The sequence below is a fragment of the Lagopus leucura genome, unplaced genomic scaffold (genome assembly GCF_019238085.1).
Source record: "Lagopus leucura isolate 7727_CA_CO unplaced genomic scaffold, USGS_WTPT01 Super-Scaffold_810, whole genome shotgun sequence".
NCBI classification, from domain to species: domain Eukaryota; kingdom Metazoa; phylum Chordata; class Aves; order Galliformes; family Phasianidae; genus Lagopus; species Lagopus leucura.
In genome coordinates this window covers 2,564,769-2,577,367 of record NW_024962261.1, presented here as the reverse complement: position 1 = coordinate 2,577,367, position 12,599 = coordinate 2,564,769, and the positions used below count along the sequence as shown (strand labels likewise).

The 12,599-nt window shown below is 45.2% G+C and overlaps 1 protein-coding gene across 3 annotated transcripts in view; it reads right to left on the bottom strand.

The window, feature by feature from the left end:
* VCAN (versican) overlaps nt 1–12,278 on the bottom strand; it is a 105,837-nt gene extending 93,559 nt beyond the window's left edge. For all 3 annotated transcript variants that reach the window (XM_042866260.1, XM_042866261.1, XM_042866262.1), the window contains exons 1-2: nt 12,132–12,278; nt 4,555–4,630 (exon numbers count right to left, since the gene is read on the bottom strand). In XM_042866260.1, coding sequence (XP_042722194.1) covers nt 4,555–4,624 — 70 coding nt within the window. In that variant the 5' untranslated portion in view covers nt 4,625–4,630; nt 12,132–12,278. The remainder of the gene's footprint in view (nt 1–4,554; nt 4,631–12,131) is intronic.
* Between the last annotated feature and the right edge of the window lie 321 nt (nt 12,279–12,599).

Sequence of the window (12,599 nt, the reverse complement as noted above, 5' to 3'; positions counted from 1 at the left end):
CATTTCTTTAATAAAGATACTGGAAAACTAAAATGTAACGCACAGCTTTTACAAACTTGTATGAAATTTTGATAGCAGAGGTAGTAGAAGACCAAGACCAATAAAGTCCTCACTCAAGTTCTTTACAAGGTAATCTGCAGTCTTAAGATGCAGAGTAAGAAAAGGAGGCAAAGTAATGAAAAAACAATTGTTGTCATATTCTGTAAGAAAATCATTCCGCCAGAAAAACATAAATTCCAGCTACCAAACCCAGTGTAACATGCATACAGATGTGCAAATATTATAAGCAAGCACACGTGTTCTAGAGCACGTATAACATTAACATGATATGCCAAGTTGATGTATATTATTTGTACCTTCAAAAGGACATTATCACATACTGTAACCTAAGATGTTTGTATTCTTTTCTGGATTGTAGGGCTTTCATAAAAACACACTTATTCGTGACATGATCAATAGTAGCTTATAATGAGAGAGGTAAACTTCAACAATGATCATAATCACTGGGTCCAGCTTGTAAACCAGAGAATTGTAACACCAGCTAGTTCAAAGTGAGTAAATGGCAGGCCAAGAGTAGGTGTCATGAGCAAACCTTGCACATGAACTTCTATCATTAATCCTTCACATGCACCACAGCATGTCATCTAGAGAAGGGCAGTGAAACTGGTGAGGGATCTGGAGCACAAGTCTCACGAAGAGAGGCTGAGGGAATTGGGATTGTTCAGTCTGGAGAAGAGCAGGCACAGGGAAGACCTTAAACTCTCTACAGCTGCCTGAAAGGAGGCAGCAGCAAGATGGGGGTCAGCCTCTTTTCCCCCATAACTAGAAATAACAAGGGGGAATGTCCTCAAGTTGCATCAGAGAAGGTTCAGGTTGGATATCAAGAAAGATTTCTATCAAAGCATGGTCAGGTGCTGGTTGGGCACAGGCTGCCCAGGGAGCTGGTGGAGTCATGGCCCCAGATGTGTTCAAGAAACACATTTCGATGAACACGTTTAGATGTTATACTAAGGAGCATGCTTTAGTAAGGCAATATTGGTGGTAGGTGAATGGTTGCTTTAGATAATCTTGGAGGTTTTTCCAACCTTTACAGTTCTATGATTCTATAACCTAATAATCTCTTGGATTCCAGAATTAATAACTTTGTTTGTCTGTTTTTTGAAAAGAGGGGTTTGGGGGAACTTCCAAAGAAAGCCTTTTGGAGCTACTGGAAGAGAAAAGGAAGTGCTTCAGTAAGCAACGGAATCAATGATGCCAAAATCAAACATCAGACTGAATGACAGATGATCAATACAGACTGGATAGTTTAGCCTCTAAACAGTACACATTTTCAAACATTAGTATTCTCAATTGATATTTAAATTTTTCAACACAACATTTTTCCTAGCAGAAAATGCCAACTTGCCAAAGCTTATTTCTTTCATAAAATAACTGTCGATTTTGACAAATTTCCTATACGAGTTTCAAAAGAATGAATCTAAGCTTTCAGAACAGTTTTACCCAAAGGGAAACACTGCTATTAATCATAGGCAAGTAACTATTCAATCAACTCATATGGTTAACCAAACCCATTTTGGGAACAGAGAGTATGGGAATCTGTGTTTCACAAAAGATTTCAAGGCATCAATATTTCATTCAAATTCAGGATTAAAAAAAAAGAAAAAATTGAAATCTAAGAAATTCCTGTCTAGCTTTTCAAAATGCAAACAGAGATTTTATTTTAAAGGGTTTTTTTTTGTTGTTGTTGTTTCTTTTTGTTCTAAACAGCAGGACTGGAAAGGTTTGTCTGTGACCTTGTAATATTAATCCTCAGAAAAGTTATTACATAAACTTACTATTATTTCTACAAAACAGAAAGATATGGATCAAGCCCAGACTTCATTGGATTAATTTACATTAAAGTTTACCTCATCTTTTTCCTCTTCAGCATGACCATATTCTGAAGAACTTCCCATTTGAGAATCTCTGAGGCTAAAGTGTGATACTCAACTTCAAAAATAAAACCCATGAAGTCCACAATATATTTCTAGGAACACAAAGATTTTTCTGCACTTTTTCCAAAAAATTTCAAGTGAATGAGGACAAGTCAGAACTTGGTCTGTATTCCCGAGATGACCACACCAGCACATTCACAGAACACTTGTGTTCTTGAAATTCTTTTTCTGGAAATCACACGAACAATTTATAAACCATTTCAGAGGTGATGATAAGTGGAGTAAGTTGAGGGGCATCAAATGGTGTCATTCCTTCAGTCTCACCTCTCCACAAATATTGATGCACTCCTAATTCCCTAATTCTACCAGCTCAGGCAATTGCGTAAATCAGTGAGGCAGATCAAAGATCTGATCCAGCTGAATACTAACTTGCAAAAAGGGTTATCCGATGTCTCTCAGACAAGTCATTTACCTGACTGAGCTGGAGAGATATGCCCATAAGTACCGTCAACACAAAGAAATACATGTCAGCCAGCACCAGGGTACGGAGAAGGGGAAGAACTACCCCATGTAGTGCTAAATGATGTATGTGAATTAGACTGACCACTGAATTAAGCCCTAAATAAACATGATCAGATTTTCAATAGGTTGTAATAGAAATGTCAGCTTTACATACAATGTCAGATTCATTCGTCTTGCTTATCCTCTTCTTACATGCTCTCCTCCCAAAGGTTGATTATCAGGTAAAATCTTAACTTCATACCTCTCATCCCATGAGTGATGTACAAGCATTTACTCCGTTTTAAAGCTGACTAATAATGCTACAACTTATCAAATAAGCATTTTTAAGTTCCCTATATAAACTGACATTGTTGGTCCATGATTTCTTCTGACAATCACTTGCTTTGCCTTCCAGAATACTTCATATGAACGAATAATTAAATGCCTGTAGATCAAAGAGCTGTACAGCAGTGTACATTTACAGATTTTATTGAGTAAAAAATGGAAAGAAAGAAAAAAAGCTTGACATTTAGTAACCAAATGAGTTTCAGCCCTCAATAAATGAGAAAATGGAAGCTTAGTTTTAGCATCTTGCCCCTCCCTGAAGCTTTGAGTCTGTTTCCTCTGAGAATGTCTTCTAATTGTCTTGGTCTGCTGTGTGTTTAGTAAAGAATGGAGAAACGAAACTAGATTTAAGGAGGAGGGGATGACAGGAAACAGAGAAGGATAGTGCTCCCAACCCAAGTGAAGGAAAAAAAAAAAAAAAAAAGCCCACCATCTTTTCTTCTAAAGTCAACACTTAAGCAAAACAGTTTTTATCTTACAGGAAAAACTACCTAAGAAAGAACTTTGCTATACACAGTATAAGAGCTAAAAAAAAAAAAAAAAAAAAAAAAAGTAAAAAAAAAAAGAGAAGTATAAAGAGTATATCTGATTTTCCAAAGGCTCCTGAGAAGAAGAAAGTAGAATAAAAATTGTCTTGATTTGAGGCTTGGGAAAACCATCATTCCAATTTTCGGAGTCTGCAGCTGCTGTAGGGACCTGCTCTGTACTAATTTTGAGTCAAAAGTTTCAAACCATAGCAATCATATATGAATATGTACTTCAGCTTAACACGTAATCACCATGAGAAGTAAACAGGGCTCCAACTTTCTATCCAAAGCTAACACCTGCAGCTGCTTTAAGATGTTTTGGTTCCAGGCCCCAGCAGCCAGGAGATTGCCACAGCTTCCAACCAGCTTGGCCTACAGCAGCCCCCACCACGGAGGGTCTGGCGAACCCAAAAGCATGCCTCCTTAGGCCCATTCTTCTGTTATTACAGAGGCAGGCAGAGACTGGGGTTCTTGGTTTCTCTATATCTCACTTGTATGTGGCACTTTTCACCCTGAATATAGAGAGTGTCAGAGACATACAAACTCATAAGGCTGCTGTCATATCAATAACATGAATGCATGCATTGGGATCTTACTGGTAGATGTGCAGAACAGCTGTTCCTGTAGATCCAAGACTCCCCCACTTAATTTGCGACCTCTGCAGCCTGACTAGGTGTGTAGCAGCAAGCTGCTCTTGCTCTCATGCACTGGCACTTCTCAGTGCTGAAGCCCTCATGAAACTGTTTGCTTTTCACCAAAACTATCCCCTCCAGTACTCCCCACTTCATCCATGCAGGGGAACTCCTCTGTAGGCCATGCCAAATGAAGGTATGAGACATATCTGACAAACAGGTCCAACATTTCACAAACAGAGGTTAAAGCAGTTAAGTCACATTCCTGAACATTTGAAGAAGGCAAGCTGTTTCGCTTTATGCTTTCTAATGTCTTTATCGCATTATCACGCTGTCTTTATCATTACTCGAATTATAGTAATGGCACTGACAAACCTCAGGAGACACAAACTGTGTAAAAACCTTGCCAAAAACATGCTCAACCACCAGAAGTTTTCTATGTAAATCAGTAGGCAAAAAGGAGAAAACAGGAACAAAATTAGTTACACAGTACAGAGATAAAATCAGAAAACACATTTCCCCAGTCCTGGGAAGTACTTTCCCAATTGGACTGTGCTCCTTTCTGCTGTCACTGGAATTAATTTTAATAAATTATTCCATACATAACAGACTTACCTTTAGGTAGCATATAAGTTATAGCTAATGTAGAGCACATCCATATGATGCCTTTTATATTTAACAACATCTTGACCTACAAATAAAGAGAAACAGAATAAATAGTTTAACACTGAGTCCTTACAAAGTGTAGCAAGTCAGTACAACTCTATTCATCATTGGTTGATACTAGAAGCAGTCATGAGCTCAAAAAATGATGCTCAGAAGGACAGTGAATAATAATATTCTGATCTTCACCATTTTGTACACTGTTTTAAATCTGATACCACACAGCAACAGCAGTCCATAAGTAGAACATGATGACTTCTTCCTCCTGTAGAGCTGCCAATTCAGATGCAGCCTCCAGGAAGATCTGCATCCATAACATAGACTGCCCTATCAATTAGCATCAGCAAATATCCTTAGTTTAAAAGAGGCTCCCACAATAACTTCATGAATTCTGAGCGTGAATCAACATCTGCACTATGCACTATGACCCTTTCCATCTAGAAAAGTCCTGCTTCAAAACTGCTGTATGTATTATTTCATAGTGGAGATTTATTATAGTGGCAGTTCTAATGACTATAAAATACTAATTCATACTGAATTTCAGTTTACTGAGTCTGCAGTAATAAACAACTGTGTCAATCCCCTTTGTGTTTGCTTATTGCTCCTTTTACAGGCTCCATGCTCTCACAGCTGAAAACATATATAACACATACATAATACATTGCTTGTTCATAATGGTATGTTCTCATTTTTATTTCAGTTTCTAGTTACACATCTGCAACTATCCTGCAAACTTAAGAAGCATTCTAGCAAAACCATCACAATTCCCATAAATGTCAACTATTGGAAACATAGAATCATTAAAGCTGGAAAAGACCACTAAGATCAGTTAGCCCATCCACCGATTCACCACCACCATGCTTTTAAAAACAGTTCCTTCCCGACACAGTCATACATATGCACTACTGAGGCATCTTAAGGAATAGCTCTCAGTAATGATTTGTCAAATGCCCTTGAAAAGTTTTAAATCACAGAACAGTGAGTTTCCTGATACTGCTGTCAAAGTACACTACTTGGCTTGGAAATAAGCAAGAAACCTGAACTCTAAAATAGATTGCAGCTCAACAGCAAAATAAGGATTAAAGAGATCTATGTTATTGCTATGAACCTTGTATTACTTACACATTTTCTGACATTTTTTACATTAGCATTTTAGTTATTTAGTATTTATATGTAACGTTGTAGGGTCAAAGCCTTAACTAATAAACCCACAGACGTCCATAAGCTATACTGAACACAAAAGTGAAATACGCAGTAATTTCAAAAAATTCAAAAAATTACTGATGATGTGTTCAACCCCAGGAAAATTCCCTACACCGGTAACAGCTGCAGCCCATACTTAACATGAATCTGTGTGAATTGGCACCTGACCTGTAAGCGCTGAATGGTTCAGAAAAGACGCAAAACATCTCAAATGAAGAGTTTCCAGTGAGGCAGTCTCTAACATAGCAGCATCATGCTCAAAATTCCCACCCAAAAGGGTTGAAAATCCAAGCCATTTTCATTCCCCATATGCAGATGGCCAGGGCTGGCTGGTTGCACTGGGAAACATATGCTGCAACCTATTCCCAGGGCGTGGAGGAAAGAATACAGCTGCTTTCCATGGAGCAGGCTGCGTGTTGCCAAAGACGCCTCATTTCTGCTTCATCCATTTGACAGAGCTCACAGCACGATGTGATATCACTGATTTGGCAATATTAACTTCACAGAAACTGCACATTTTATGAGCCAGTCCCAAACATGAACCAAGACATCTCTGACTTTATTCAGTTTGAATCCCATCCTCCACTAAGCTTTTTCTGAGGACTCAAACACTAACTGGCTGGTTTTATCTTTCTCTCAACTAACATAAGCAAAGCAGCAAATGGAGAATACACGTGTTTATTTCACAACTAATTTTAAAAACCTATACTGTGCTTCAGAATATTATGTTCCCACAGAACACTGTCAAGAGTAAGAACGTTGCACTTGGTAAGAGCTGCAGACATCAGAGTGCTTAGAATTCAGAGGGACAACTTTCAAATAAAGGCAGCCACATATTCTTAAATAAATGCTCAAGTGATCCCTGTTATTACACAAAGTCTCAGAAAATGAGAGGTCACTGTGAGACTGCAGATGTGCTGAAACCAGAAGATGTTTCAAGCACCTTTGTGTCCTGAGACCACTGTAAAACACCAAGGCCATTGTCAATTAGCTCCTGTAGCAAAACAAGTACTGTGAAGGCAGCACACAAAGGAGATCTACAGTATTCTCCAACCTCAAAGACGGTGAATGCAAAAGCTCTGGCCATTCTGAAGACATGGTAGTTCCAGATCTTGCAAGCTGTTCTGTCCACATGTTTCCCATGTGTCACACACTGGCTGCATCAACAGTTAAACAAAAGTCTAGAACAAACTATTTACAAGTTCAGCTTTCCATGTTTACCCATGCACTGCACATCCCTTCTCCCTTAGTAGGCAATTGTGGCTTTTGAGACCAGAAACAAGGGAACTGGACAATGGGATCAAACAAATTCACAATGGAAAAGGAATAAATGACTTTCCAGGAAGACAGGTATGCAGCACCTAAGCAGGGTGGGTTGCATGCTCCTCTGCAGTAGCTGCCCCTCTGTCAGTGGACAACATGCACCTGTGCAAGGTCTTGTGTCCCCCGAAGCTCACTGGAGTACTGTGACACAAAGTGGTGCAATCAGTCCCATATGCGGGTAATTCCACCAGACCTGCCACCATATTGCAGAGCTGCTGAGAGTCAGCTGCAGTGGGTATATGAAAGTTCTCACCTTCTCGTTCCTGCCCACCTTGCACACAAACACAGAGTGCCATGCCTCCAGCACAGTGCTGGTTACAGCACTCTTAACATAGTTTGAGGAATCTCATTGTAAAAACATTTTCAGCTTTCAGCCCTGAATGATGAAAAAAAACCCCATATACTCAAAATGAAATGTGGAAACAGAAAAGACAACTGCAGAGAGATGACTTCCAAGACACCTTGTGACTGCTGAGGACCAGGTGGTATCAAACCATTAGAGCACTCATGGTCGGGATCTTGACTTGGCCTTGTGATGAGGATTGATAAAATTATATTTGCTATTTGCTATAGTAAGAGCTCATACAGCTAAAAAAAAAAAAAAAAAAAAATCCAAAATGTACTGTACATGACCACAGAGCTTAATACAAGACACCTGCCAAAAATCCCCACCCAGCACTTCAAAAATCTTCTCTCACACAATTTTCTAGATATCCTCCACCATGAGGCTGTTAAGTAATGAAAAATGCTAGGGGAAGGGTTCAAATCTTGGGTTCATGAGCATCACGAGCACAACTGCCATGCAATATGCCATGCATGAGAGTTTTCACAGCCTGATCCTCCATGGGTTCCTATAAACACTCCTGGGTTACAAAGTGCTGCTCTACCACAGCTGCCAGAATTAAATGTGAAATTGCCCTGTTACCCTGTCTGAGGAACAATGGGCAGATGCAAACAGCAACACCCAGCCCAGCCTGGAAAGAGCACATGGGCCTCTCCTGGCATGCACCAATCTCCCTCAAAAGCAATCTGCAGGGCAGAGGAGCCTGCTAGCAACCAGTGCTTCAGCCACTCAGGAAACTATGATCAGATGGGTCTGCTCCTGCAACAAAATCTTTGCTCTAAGAGTGGCTTGTATTTCTAGTCCTGCCCTCTACAGAAGCCTCTGCTGGCTGGCTGCAGCATTAAGTATGCAGTAAGTAGCCAAGCTCTTTCCAGTCATACCTTCTCCATGAGCTTTTTTTTTTTCCCTTGGTGTTGCTGCGCCTAGAGGAAGAGAAAGCCATAACACTACAGACAGAGCAAAAAAGTTCTGCCAACTAAAGGCTGCACGATTTGAGAAAGTGTTTAATTTCCACCTCCTATTAAAAAAAAAAAAAAAAAAAAAAAAAAAAAGCATCTTAATTCATGTGACCACACTCAGGTTGCCACTGGCAGGAGTCCAACTGGACTGGTCCACTTCATTTGGAGTTGCTGCTCACGGACTGATTCATAGCAGTCATTTGCATCACATTTCTAAACTGGATGCAGATCTGAGTTTTAAGCAAAAGTCACCAAGTCCCTGATAAACTTTATATCTCTGAAAACTAATGGTGGGGGTTCTCCCTCTGAGCAGAGAACAGAGCTCCTATTTTTGCAGGCGCTGCTCCTTTCCCTACAACAGCAGAGTGTCATAGGAGCAGTAAGTTCTGATCAAATTCCAGCTTGTGCTTAGTTTACAGTGCAAGCTTGATCTCACACCAATGCTATTTTAATTTAACCAGGAGGGGGAACATCATGTCTCTAACACAAAAGGTTTCCCTAAAGTAGGAAAAATGAGAAATTAACTGCTGTCCTAGAGTAACTGTCATAAAAGGCTGCAGCTTCTCAGGTCATTCAGCACATGTTCTGCAGTTGTATGAGATGCAGAGTTATATGTTGAGTATGAAGAAAGTAGTCTCTGCCCATTTAACCTCTTTGCCTATATAATGAAGTAAGGTTCATACCAAGAAAGAATAATTTTTTTTTAAAAAAGGGGGGAGGGGTAGGGGGGAGGAGGAGAAACATCTAAGAGAACCTGACACTAGAGTCATAAGTCGAAGTTACTGTACCTACTAATGGGAAAAACAGTAAACTGCATAACTTTCCAGTGCAGCCCAGATGCAGTGCCTTTTCTACTGCCTCCTGAGCACCAGGCACTGGGACATTCTCAGCTGATGTCTGTTCTAAGGCTCTGCACTTTCTTTTCTGCTGGCAGGCTTTTGATTCCTTCATGCCATCTGACTGTTAACTGCCAACACATACCAGCTTCACTGTAAGTACCGTTCAATTGACTTTGCTAGTTTCACCGCATCTCCGCTGTGTGATTTAATCAGCACACTGTGTTGTCTCATCTCATCGTTGTCTCGCCTTCCATCTAACTCATCATCGTTGTCTGCTGGCCTGTTATCACTTCCAAAGGAATTACTATGGTCCTCAAAAAGGCTGTGGGGCATCTGCTGCATCCTCACCCAAGGTGCACTCCCCTCACCCCAGAGGGCAAGCAGCACAGTTGGTGGCCCCAAACAGCAGCACAGACGGGACAGTGACCAGAGCACAGTGTTCTGGTGATCCCCATGCTGGCAGCTATGGGCAACCTGCTGCTGCCTCAGGACATCCCTCCAGGCCTGCACTAATTTAAGCCAGAAGCAGCTCTGGGCTGGCAGGCAGCTATGCAGAGAGGTGTTGGGAAGCTGACCGAGGAAAGCAGGGCGGCTCAGCCTCACTCAGCTCTGCCCGCCTCTCCCAGCACCTCCAGGCCGAGCCGAGCGCACCTGGCCCGAGCCTCAGCTACCAGGCACTCTGGGAAGTTGACGTCGTTCTTTCCCCGGTACCCTCAGTGCAGAAGGTGGCAGGACTGGCCGGGCAGGGACAGGCGCTGCAGCCATGAGGTGGGCATTGACGCGCTTACGCAACATGTCCGCCTCTTCGCAGAGGGAGCGCTTGGCTCGGTCTGTGAAAGCCGTTACCAACGCAGGATATGTTACCCCTGAGTGCATAAAATTAGCAGGACTCTTAGAAACAAAGCGCACGACGGCGGCTGCTGAGCCAGCAGTGCCCCGACGGCTGACTCGGAGCAGCTCCGCAGGATCCCCGCTGCCCCGCAGCGGGCACGAACTGGCCCCGCACCACCAGCCCCCGCCAGAGGCGGGAAAGGCGCCGTTCGCCGCCCCGCCTCACGGCGGTGCTGCCTTGCTGTCACACCGCGCCCACCCGCCGGCGCACGGCGACCATTTTATCCCCGTTTTCGTTCTCCATTCTCCTCCCGAACGCGAGCAACGCCGCCGGCGGGAAATTAAACATTCGTACAACCACAGCTCCCCGCCCCGCCGCCGGTCGCCGCCAGGGGGCGCCATAACGCTGCCGCCGCCGCTCCCCGTCCCGTCCCGTTCCTCGAGAGCGGCGGAGCCGCGCCCGGTGGCATCGGGACCCCTTCCCGGCCCCGCCACGGAGTACGGCCGTGCCGCCGCTCTCGGCACCGGGGGGAGCTCCGTGGGAGGGGGCCCCGGGCGCGGTTTCAGCGCGCTGCTGGTGAGCCCCGCCGGCTGCCCCCGCTCCGGCCATCCGCGCGTCCCCGGGGTCCGCCCTGCCGCCCCAGCCAGCGCTCCCCGCCTGCAGCCAAGTCTTACTCATCCCCTTTTGGAAGGAAACTTCCTTCTTTCTCCCTTTTTTTTTTTTTTTTCCCTAAAAGAAAAACCGCCCAACATTTACACTCCAGTTGTCATGGGATGGGTTTCTGCAACACGTTTCATTCCTTTAAAAAGGAGGGGGGGGGGGGGGGGGGGGGGGAAGGAGGAAAAAAAGGAGGAAAAAATGCTTTTGGGTCTTAATCCCTGTGCCCGAAGGGAATGGGGGTGGCCGGGAGGACGTGACAAGTGGGACAATGAGGGCTGGCCCGCGCCCCGTCGCCCCTTTGTGTGGCGGAGTCACCTCGGGGCCGCCCGTGGGGGCGGATGGAGGGACAGAGGTTGTACGCGGGGCCCCATCCCTTGCAGTGGGTGCCCGACCCTCCGGCAAGCCCCCCTTACCCACCCACCGCACACACAGACCCTCTTTTTCCCGCCGTCGGAACTCCCTTAATTCCTTCCGCGATGCTCTCTCACTTTCTTTGTGACACAAAGGCGAAAAGCCGAAGGGCGGCGGGGGAAAGCAGTGCCCCGTGCCCCCGAGAGCCGTCCGTGGCTTTAGAGGCGTTGCTTTGCTCCGCTGACCCCGCGGTCTCTCTCCGCGTCCCCTGCCAGCCCCTCCCGGCCGTGGAAATGTGGTTCGGACGGTGCCCGTTCTCCGGCTCCTCCGAATAGATGCTGCTACCCGAGCGCCTCTGCCCCACTCTGCCTTGGCAGAAGCTTTCCAGAAACAAGGAAGAAAAAAAAAATTAAAAAGAAGAAAGAAGTAAAGACAAAAGAGAAAGAAAGAAAAAATGAGGAAAAAAAAAAAAAGAAGGTGGGGGGTGGGGTGGGGTGTGGGGAGCACACAAGGGCGGAGGAGGCTGAGCGCACGCTTTTCCAACGCAAGGAAACCTGGTGGCCGGAAAGGTTCCCTCTGGCCATTCCCTTCTCCTGCTGCACGAGCGCTTTGTGTCTGCAGTACCCGTAGGAAATAGCTTTCTTCTTTCTCCCCAGGCGAGAAAGTGCCCCATCGCACACCAAGGTGCAGCTCTACCTTCCCGAGCAACCGGTACGAAGACTTCTGGGGCACCCACCCCAAAATTGCCCAGTTCTCTTTGTTCTCCTCTTTGCACCGAGAGGTTTCGTTGAGTGCCCGGGCATCCCTTCTCTCCCCCGGCTGTCGCTGAACTTACCCCAGGTTGTTCAAAATCATCAGTCATTACTATCCTCTCCCGCTTAAGGTTTGCCGTTCAACTCTTTGTCCTTACAGGTACCGACAGCGAAACGATCGCTTTAAACCCCACGCTAGGTGTTTACCGGAGACCACAAGTAAAGGAGGGGGTGAGGGGAAAGCGCGTTAAAAAGAGTTATAGTTACCTTAAAAGGTAGCGTATTGCAGAGATTGCAAAAAAAAATCACAACGCGGTGGCCAGGCTAGTCCAGAGATCCCAGTGGCCGCATGAAAGAGTAAATTCCCTGGTTGGTGCTGGAAGGAGGTGCTGGTTCCGGGGGTCTCCCCTTCGACCCAAGCCTCCCCTCCCTCCCTTCCCACCGGTGAGCACCTGCCTGCGAGCCGCGCCGAGCTGCGGGCACCCGGAGCTCGCATGCAAGTTCAAATGCGAGCCTCAGCCACCCATCATTATTATATCGTTGTACCGTCAGCGCTGCAGAGGAGGGGCGCTGGCTGGGCGAGAGGAGGGTTCTCAGGCTCCACCAGAGCCTCCTCGCGATTGCAAAGCTCCCTCATCCAGCAGCTGGGCGCGGGAGACCCCTGCTCTGCGCCGCCCCCGAGCCGCGCAGCCCCCGCGGGCAACGCAGGGGTCCCGTAGCCCCCCGAGAGCCGGG